General features: G+C 41.6%; 1 protein-coding gene across 1 annotated transcript in view; it reads right to left on the bottom strand.

Annotated features, from left to right (window-relative positions):
• Positions 1-2,386: 2,386 nt before the first annotated feature.
• valopa (vertebrate ancient long opsin a) overlaps positions 2,387-10,472 on the bottom strand; it is a 119,993-nt gene continuing 111,907 nt past the window's right edge. The window contains exon 5 of the mRNA XM_070875027.1: positions 2,387-2,608. Coding sequence (XP_070731128.1) covers positions 2,387-2,608 — 222 coding nt within the window. The remainder of the gene's footprint in view (positions 2,609-10,472) is intronic.

The following is a 10,472-nucleotide window of genomic DNA, read 5'->3' as shown; positions in this document are numbered from 1 at the left end:
CCAGTCTAAGATGGCCTCCCCCCTAGTTGGTTCCTCAACATATTGGTCTAGAAAACCATCCCTTATGCACTCCAGGAAATCCTCCTCCACTGTATTGCTTCCAGATTGGCTTGCCCAATCTATGTGCATATTAAAGTCACCCATTATAACTGCTGCACCTTTATTGCATGCACCCATAATTTCCTGTTTGATGCCCTCCCCAACATCACTACTACTGTTTGGAGGTCTGTACACAACTCCCACTAACGTTTTTTGCCCTTTGGTGTTCTGCAGCTCTACCCATATAGATTCCACATCATCCAAGCTAATGTCCTTCCAAACTATTGCATTCATCTCCTCTTTAACCAGTAATGCTACCCCACCTCCTTTTCCTTTTATTCTATCCTTTCTGAATGTTGAATACCCCTGGATGTTGAGTTCCCAGCCCTGATCATCCTGGAGCCACGTCTCCTTAATCCCAATCACATCATATTTGTTAACATCTATTTGCACAGTTAATTCATCCACCTTATTACGGATACACCTTGCATTAAGATACAAAGCCTTCAGGCTTGTTTTTTTAACACCCTTTGTCCTTTTAGAATTTTGCTGTACAGTGGCCCTTTTTGTTCTTTGCCTTGGGTTTCTCTGCTCTCCACTTTCCCTCATCTCCTTTCTGTCTTTTGCTTTTGTCTCCTTTTTGTTTCCCTCTGTCTCCTTGCATTGGTTCCCATCCCCCTGCCATATTAGTTTAACTCCTCCCCAACAGCACTAGCAAACACTCCCCCTAGGACATTGGTTCCGGTCCTGCCCAGGTGCAGACCGTCCGGTTTGTACTGGTCCCACCTCCCCCAGAACCGGTTCCAATACCCCAGGAATTTGAATCCCTCCCTGCTGCACCACTGCTCAAGCCACGTATTCATTTGCGCTATCCTGCGATTCCTACTCTGACTAGCACGTGACACTGGTAGCAATCCCGAGATTAGTAATTGCTTACTGACTGCTAACTCTTGATTGGTTGTTTTTGTTTCCAATTGTTATTTGTGCAGTTGTAATTATTTCTGTTTCATTAATTTGAGATTTGAGGGCATCAGTTACAAGAGTAACACAAATGTTTGCATTTGTGTGCCTGACATGTGATGAGTCATGTTAGAAACAAACCGTGACATAGATGCATAATGATTTCAACATTGTTGTGTTCAATAAAATCAATCCTGTAAATTATTTTAGACTATCTCATGTTATGTTTTGAATGCTTAATATGTCTGTGTCATCTTTTTATTTTTATTAGTTCAGAGTAAGGGTTATATGTGAGATTATGTGCAATCATAAACTAACACTGAAGTTGAAATAATGGAGATTTATACCCTATTACAGTTACACACTTTTTACTTGCAAATAATGCAAATGTTTGTTGGGTACCTTTATAAAACAGAGACTGATACACAATTATATTCAGACTCAATGCATTGTTAGAGTTATTTAATGCAAATTTATTATTAGTGTTTGATTATATCTTACATTTTTCAATATCACATTCAGTATTCAAATAGTTTAATGATGACTAAAGCATAATAAATGATACATTCTATTGAATTAGGTAGACATCACTTGCACTAGACATATTTTTCAGCTGTATTATATATTTATAACATCCCAGTTTCTAGTGGTGGTAGAGTCCATCAGTTTAATGACCCAGTAATTCTGTTCATACTTCTGCTCATAGCTTTGAGCACTGAGATTCCAATTTACATTGAAATAAACTCAGAACAACAATTTTCTAATCATTTAAAGATCAAGGGGCAAAATTGGCCTGCTTTGCATCTCCCGTTAGCGACTGTGGTGGTAATGGGGCGCTATGAGGTTATCGACCAGGCATGGCGAATTCAACGATGCCTACAAACTTCCCTGGCGGTTTTGTGCTGGTGCTAACACTTACCGCCTCGCTCTCTTGCGCCCCGGCTCTATTTGGTTTATAATGCATGACACTTTCATTCCCACATCTAAACGTGTAATTTTAAAATTCTTGTCATAATTCAGGACATTTGCAGATTACAGGTACTGATATGAAGGGTATGTGCCTGCATAGTACTACGAATCACTATCAACCACATAATTCCAAATCTCAACAATGCTGTTGTGAATTACATGTCCATGCAAAGTTGTGATTAACAAATTAAGCAGCAAGCTTGACAGAACTCTATGATACAACCACTGACCATATCTAGACATTTCTCTTGAGCGTGTTCATTAATCTCTTATCTGAAGCTCTTTATTGTTATGATCAGTGAATTCCTGGTTTGAAATAGAATAGAATATTGAAAGCTTGGCTTGCTACCAATTTGCATGGTGATATGTCATGATTTAATACTATCAATTTATATTGGGTATCACATGTTGTTTGCTTTTACACTGGGCAAACTTCATTCTCAGGAATTGGCAGCTGAGCAAAGGTATCACATTTGTTACCCTCTTCATGTTTTGTCACTATATTGCAGTCAGAAGTCATCCTTGTTGCAATGGTGGACATTTCTCTCTCACGACTGTTACCAGCTTGCATTGCGTGCTCCCCTGTTGGGTTGATGTCAGGTTCACTAAGGCTGAACATTTGAAGGAGACATTTTCGAAACTGGATAGACATAAGAAAAAGGTTCAGAAACCAAATATTCTAATAACTGCAGCGATCACCATTTTGGGCAGGTCAGCAGTGCTGTAGTTGCCTGCGCTCACTTCATATATTTAAATGATCCAGATTGTGACGCCAATCAGCATGCAATGATGAAGTGATGCACAGTCTGGTATGTTGGATGTTGCTGCTCTTACTAATGCTCTCTCCAAACCATGCACGGCAGAATGTGCATGCAATTGTACAACGGACCCGCTGCTAGCACTTCTCAAAGGGACACGCACAACTTTCAGGTAAGTTTAGATTTCTGCTTTTGTACCGGTTTCTTTACATTTTTTTGGAGTCATGATTTTGTGTAATACCTTAAAAAATGTTGTTAAAGTGTGCAGAGAATGCTGCTGGATGTTTGGAAGGCTTTGACTCTTAAAGGAAGGCCTCTGAGAACACCACTTTCTCCCACTCCTGGGGGCTCTAGTTGCAGTCCTCCTTGAGCTGCAGCATGAAATGGAGCAGAGGCAGCAAAGACAAGTTGCTTGCAGAGGGAAGAGGAGGAGGAAGCAGAGCAAAAAAGGAAGCGGAAGAGGAGGAATCAGGAGAGGAAAAACAGAAGAGGAGGAAGCGAAACAAAGGAGGCAACCCTGATAGCCCCTTTCTGGCCGAAATATCCAGGATCGAATCATCCAGTGAACACAACCCCAATTCCCCTTTCAATATTTGTCTCACACCTTACCTTCCCTCTGTTACTGACCATCACAGTGTCCTCTTGGCCAAATGCTGAAATAAAAGCCACCACAAAGCAAACTTTCCAATCCATATATGCATCCAAGATTACATAAAAAAAAACAATGAATGAACCTCATGCATTCCCTTAGTGAGTGTCTTGCATGTGCCTTTGCTTATCCTAGTGCTCTTACGCAGTGCTACCCCAATGGCTGCAGCATGGCTGGTGGAAGGCTGCTGACTTGCAATGGGAAGACTGCATATAGCCTAGCAGGATGATCTCGAGGTGTTGGTGTCTGAGAGTGTGAAATCGAGTGACGGTGTTTCTTTTCGCTCTCCTCTCCCCCTTGTTCAACCACAAAGGAGGTAAGGAGGTTTGGAAGGTTGGATTTCTTGGGTATGTGTAATGAGGAAGGCACAAGGGTAGTGTTATGGTGATGAAAGGGGATTGAATGTGAGGTGTGACTCATTTTTGGTAGAGATTGTTGATAGGTAAGTGATGGGGAGGGGGGTGCAGTTGTGCACTGGGCAGTGTGTGAAGTTAGTGGTGCAGATGGTAGAAGATGGCTTTGAAGCATGCATTCACTGATCTCGACCAATGTCTTTTGGCACTGGAGCCAAGTCCTGGGGGTAAGACTGCTGGCAGTGACCACCTCGGTGACCTGGTCCCATATCCTACTTTCTGGAGGGCCTCCTGGTCCCCCTGTGGGTAGAGGACCTCTCTTCCAGTGTAAACCCGCTGCACAAAGCTCGGGTGCTGCGTTCGAGACCCTGGGTGCCCTTTCCCTGGCCTGTTGAGCCATTTGTGTTAGTGCTGAAGCACTTTTACCATTTTTCATCACCAGAAAGCAGCTCAGCTTTAGAAGGTGCAGACTTCCTAGTGCTGAATCACTTTAAAATGTTTTCATGTGCAGAAGGCAGCTCAACTTTAAGAGGTGCATACTGCCTGTAAGAGGAGCAGGCTAGCTATAAGTAAAGCAAGCCTTGCTTGAGCAACATGAACTACGGCCCCCTGCTGAGTCCATAGCCCGTCAGCAGCACGTTAAGTGCTAGGCTGTGTGCTACAATCATGATGATTAGCTGGCAGCACAAAATGAACATGCTGCCTGCGCCTTTTGAACAGGTGAGGGCATATCTTGCATTGCGGTGCCCGTCTCCGTTTTTTGCCGGTATCGAATTATCGGATATCAAATGATTTGGTTTTGTTTCTTTACAAATGCAGGAATGCATTTTCATCAATATGAAAAGTTAAGGTTACACTTACCCTTGATATAAAATTCTCTGTAACAAGTTTATTGGACTTTAGCTTCCAATTGTTGCAAAATCGTGTCTCTCATTCCAAGGACTTATAATAGAGATTGAGTTACTTGATAAATAGACCTAACATCAGTCTATAATTCCTAACTAAAGTGAAATTGAACTTTAGTTAATTTGTGCTTTGATAAGTTCTTTTTTTAGATAGGATAAATGTTTCTCTTGTCTGTCAAGCAAGAAAAGTGCCACCAAATATGACATTGGGTTTGCCCTCCAGTCACATGGAATGAGAATTTTCAAGGATAACATTTACAAAACATCAATTTCTAAAATCCTAAATCTTTTTGCTGCCAGTTCCAATTTTACAAGGGAGGATTGTGCAATACCATATGATTGGAAGATTTAGTCAGTTTTAGCTCATCCTTAGTGGAGAGAGTATTATATGAGGTTGTCTCTCTGAAATACAATAATGACTAGCAGTGCTTGCTGCTGCAGTCCTGTTTTAGGTCCCTAGGTGTCATGAAGCATTTGCCATCTGAGAGGGTGAGAGCTACATTGCTTCCAGATCTAATGTATGTATTTCTCTTACTGTCCACTAGGAGGTGCACAAGAAGAATCTGCGTCGACTCGGTGGGGTTTGCTGCCCATAGGTGGTGTGTGTGCCTGCGTGTGAATGAGGTGACCTAGCCTGATAATGCACATATAGTTCTAGAGCTTCCAACACATAGCTCATAATGTACTGGAAGTGCTGGCTAGGATAGTGGGAGCTGGAATTTCTGGTGCCAGAAGTCAGTGTGGACCTGCTGACTGACTATGACATCCATGGGGGAGGGAGAGAAAGCAAAGGTGACAGAGAAGCATGTGGAGGAAGTAGAAGGGAAGCAAGCAAATTATTTTTATTATTTTAATAAAGCCACCCGTTCAAGCACTCCAGATGCATCCAAATACTACAAATTTAAATAAATGTTGGGACCTTAACGAGCTGGCTGGCCATATTGTGGAATGCCGGATGCATTAGACACAGGTTAGGCCTCAGGCTCTCTTTGCATTAGCAGCCCCATTCTATTTCCTGTTTTTTGGAAATATATATAGGGCTCAATTTTCCCCAGTGATTTGCACCGTTTTTTTTGGAGCAGGCTGCTCTTTTCGGCCTCAGTTGAAAAACCACAGTTTCCCCAATCAATTTGCACCAGTGTAACTCAGTTAGTTACAATTTTTTTAGGTCAGTTTTTTTTTCAACCAAAGGGGTATAACCAGCCATGTATGCCAATTCTGGCCATTTAGCGAAGTTTGGCCAGCTGAGAGTTACTCTCAGCGTATGTGGCCTTTGCAGAAAAACTTTCCGGAGAGTTAAGGAAACCGGCACAAGAGAGAGCGAGAGAGAGAGAGAGTGTGTGTGTGTATCCGGGGACCTAGAATGGGATCGGACCGGCAAGCCCTTCGGGCGGGGTTGGAGGTAAGTTGCTGCTCTGTGTTTTTCAATTCTTTTAATGTGTTGGGAGCTGTCTGTATGCTTCACTTTGCAGCCTCAGTTCATATTGTGTCCCTGGTTACCATGGCAACCTGATCTTTTTGGCACAGATCAAGGCTCCACCCCTAAAACTAAAGGTCGGTTTATGCCACGCCAACATGAAGAAATCCAATGGGGAAACTTAGAATTTTTTTTTTGGCGTACGTAGGCCCCAAAAAATCGAATGTAACTCTTCGCCAAAAAAATGCTTTGGGGAAAATTCAGCCCATACTGTGGTTTGGGGGAAATGGGCCATTCTTTTACAGTTTGGGCATTCCCCAATACCTTTCACCACGTAAACAGCTGGACAACCGTTACTGTAAATAGGCTGTGACATTCTCTGAAATGAAACCTGTGACTTTATTCTTTGCTGTATTTGGGTTAGCGTAGCCCAAGTCTAACAATTATCCTGTTTAAAGGATATTGTTTATTGGAGAAGACATCAAATGCTCACTCCTGTCAGTCTAGGCAATGGAAAACAATCATATGGTTAGAACACTTTGTACAGGTTAAACCACTGTTTCAGATTTATTTATAAATGAAATATTACAAAGACAAAATACTAACAAACGCAATCATCATATTAGAAAACTAGAATCAGACCTCCAGGGGTTAATATACCCTTTCAAAAACACTACCTTTTTTTTACAGCTTCTTGGAATTCAACAGTTTATTTGACCAACCTTTACTTTTCTTTGATATATGGTATGTAGTACTCAAAATTTACATTTTTGCCTCGACAAAATACTGCCATCTATTAACATTTTAAACATTGTACTCTGTGAACTGCCCCCATTTTAAATCTCAGCTATTTGAAACTATACTAAAATTCCTCCTTTTGTAACAGGTACCTGTATGTTGATGATATTTGTACATGAAAACCTGTGGGAGTTGCACAGAACTATTGAAGATAAAATTATACAATTGGCCAGAATTTGTCGAAAAAGTAACGGTGTCCGAACGATGCACGCCGTTAATAATGCGAAAATTGGCCAACAACTTGTAGCGAGCAAGAGATACCCCGTGAATTGTGAATCACCATAAGTTGCTGGCCAATTTGCCGTTAACTTTATGAAAACGGCATCACGTACTTAACCTGCGTGGTTTTCACGATGTTTTACATTTGCACATTAATTGCCCATTAAACTCGTCACAGAAAGTTAAGTCTAGTAATTATCAGCGTAAGTACCCTATTAACGACTTGATAATTGTTATTGACTCCCAATCAGCCTGTCTTGCCCAGAAAGTAAACACTTCTAAGTGTGGAGTCTCATTACTTCAGGTTTTAATTGTTTTAAGGGTTTTTAAAATGTCAGACTTAAAATGTAAGCATTTTTTCTTACTTTTGTTTCTGTCTCTTTTTTTCTCTCTCTCTTAATCGAATCTTTCTTTCCCTCTCTTTATTTCCTTTTCTGTACCTGATTTGACATTGAATTCACCCACTCTAATTCACCCTCCTCGATCCTTCATCTGTTTATTTCTCAATTCTTTAATCTCATTGGTTAAGGAGATACACTGTTTGTCCCATTTTTCACCATTATCAACTCGCACTTCCGGCAACTTTGTTGACAAATATTTTAAAATCTAAATGTGCAAATGTAAGTCTAATGGGGTGGCTGTGAGATGCCCCACCTCAGCAAAATCTGGCCCATTGTTTTATTTGTTTTACTAAGTACTGTAAGTTGAGGCAGGACAATGATTATAAAATACAAAATTCGCAATTTATTGTAAAGGACATTTTAAATGCCAGGCCATATTATATTCAAGCTCATTGTAGACATAAAATAAGCATTTTTTTGTGTGGTGTGATGAAAATGGGAACTAACAACCCTGTCTAACATCTTCAGTTTGAGGCTCGAGCCTCATTTAACTGCATGCCAGTCCTATTACAGCCAGTTGGGCCGACTTAAAATTTGTTCAGTTGAATGCTGCCTTGCTATTGAAGGCAGCCACCATAATCTCTCCTCTGGCATTTAGCTCTTGCATTCATGTCTGGTTCAAGGCTGTGTTAATGTCTGGAGCTGAATGGTTCTGGCGGAACATGAATTGAGCATCGGTGAGCAGTTTATTGGTAAGATGTTGCTTTCTCTCACCACTTGATGCGAGCCCAGTCTCTGGGACAGGACAGACACAGGAATGATAATAGAGGAGGCTGGAATGTTGGCTGATGGATATGATTCTGTGAGTACAGCTATACTCACAGGCTGTGGCTAATATTCCAGCAACGGCTTGAATTGGTTGGCAGGCCGGAAGCAGAGAGTCGGGATAAACGGGTCCTTTTCGGAATGGGAGGCAGTAACTAGTGGAGTACCACAGGGCTCAGTGCTGGTACCCCAGCTCTTCACAATATACATTAATGATTTAGATGAAGGAATTGAGGGTAATATCTCCAAGTTTGCAGATGACACTAAACTGGGTGGCGGTGTGAGCTGTGAGGAGGATGCTAAGAGGCTGCAGGGTGATTTGGACAGGTTAGGAGAGTGGGCAAATGCATGGCAGATGCAGTATAATGTGGATAAATGTGAGGTTATCCACTTTGGTGGCAAAAACACGAAGGCAGAATATTATCTGAATGGCGGCAGGTTAGGAAAAGGGGCGGTGCAACGAGACCTGGGTGCCATGGTTCATCAGTCATTGAAAGTTGGCATGCAGGTACAGCAGGCGGTGAAGAAGGCAAATGGCATGTTGGCCTTCATAGCTAGGGGATTTGAGTATAGGAGCAGGGAGGTCTTACTGCAATTGTACAGGGCCTTGGTGAGGCCTCACCTGGAATATTGTGTTCAGTTTTGGTCACCTAATCTGAGGAAGGACATTCTTGCTATTGAGAGAGTGCAGCGAAGGTTCACCAGACTGATTCCAGGGATGGCTGGACTGACATATGAGGAGAGACTGGATCAACTGGGCCTTTATACGCTGGAGTTTAGAAGGATGAAAGGGGATCTCATCGAAACGTATAAGATTCTGACGGGACGGGACAGGTTAGATGCGGGAAGAATGTTCCCGATGTTGGGGAAGTCCAGAACCAGGGGACACAGTCTTAGGATAAGGGGTAGGCCATTTAGGACTGAGATGAGAAGAAACTTCTTCACTTAGAGAGTTGTTAACCTGTGGAATTCCCTGCCGCAGAGAGTCGTTGATGACAGTTCATTGGATATATTCAAGAGGGAGTTAGATGTGGCCCTTACGGCTAAAGGGATCAAGGGGTCTGGAAAGCGGGAAAGGGGTACTGAGGTGAATGATCAGCCATGATCGTATTGAATGGTGGTGCAGGCTCCAAGGGCCGAATGGCCTACTCCTGCACCTATTTTCTTTGGTTCTATGTTTCTATTATCCGCCTCATTTCTAAATGTAAGGCTATGCCAGGGAAGACCCTGTAACAGGGACATAATGGAGGAATGATAATGATTTTAATCCAGAAATATCACTGGGTTCTGGTCATTGCAAGTGGAGAACACATTATGTGCCTGTCTGGTGCCCAGGTGGGGAAAGAACAATAAAATCAGCCCCTTTGAATGCAGTTGTGCAAATGCTGAACTTAAAGGTGTTTTGGGCAGATGAAGAACAATTCAGATGAAAACCTTGCCCAGTATTCCTAACGTATCATTTACAATGACAATCTAAACATTCTACTTGTTTCACTCCATTGATTGTTACAATATTTTATCAAATTGTGTTTTATTTCATTCCCATTTATTGTTATATATGTGCATTTCACTCAAATATTTTGAAGATTTTTAAAGTATATGTACTTTTCTTGGTCTAGAGTCATTTGCGTTTTAATAAGTTTTTGAAGTGTCGATTTGTGATATATTTCTCAGTTTATCCATGGTCCAATATCAATTAACCAAGATAATGTCCTCATATCTCCACAGTTAATTCTTCCCTTCCTTCAGATTAACAGGAACCACTATCAGCGGGGTATGGGTGCCCATGTGGATTACAGGGTCTCAGGATAACTTTGGAGGAAGAGAAAAGGTTGGAGGAGTAGGAGGAAGCGGAAGAGCTGTCAGTTCATAAGTTCTAATAAGTGAAGAACAAGTTTAAATCCAACATCAGCGGCACATTCTACATGGAGTATAAATCTGTTCCTGTATGATCATGTAGCAGGATCGCTTCTCACATATGGGATCATAAAAGATTAATTCCTTCATTCCGTACATCAGAAACTTGAAATATATGGCTTTGATTCTTACACAGAATGTAGGTTACATTTCTTCAAATACCTGATTAGATATTGGGATTGATAATATTTGAAGTAAGAAATATGAATGTGCCTGCATTTGACCAGTCTGATTCTTTACATCGCCAAGAAGTCAATGGCTGATTTTTTTTTTCTAAACAGGAACACCGGTCTCCCCGGGTCTGTGCGGAGTGTGTACGAAC

Source organism: Pristiophorus japonicus, chromosome 3 (assembly GCF_044704955.1).
Source record: "Pristiophorus japonicus isolate sPriJap1 chromosome 3, sPriJap1.hap1, whole genome shotgun sequence".
Taxonomy (NCBI): Eukaryota; Metazoa; Chordata; class Chondrichthyes; family Pristiophoridae; genus Pristiophorus; species Pristiophorus japonicus.
The sequence above is the reverse complement of the archived record's forward strand: the minus strand, read 5'-3'. Positions and strand labels throughout refer to the sequence as shown.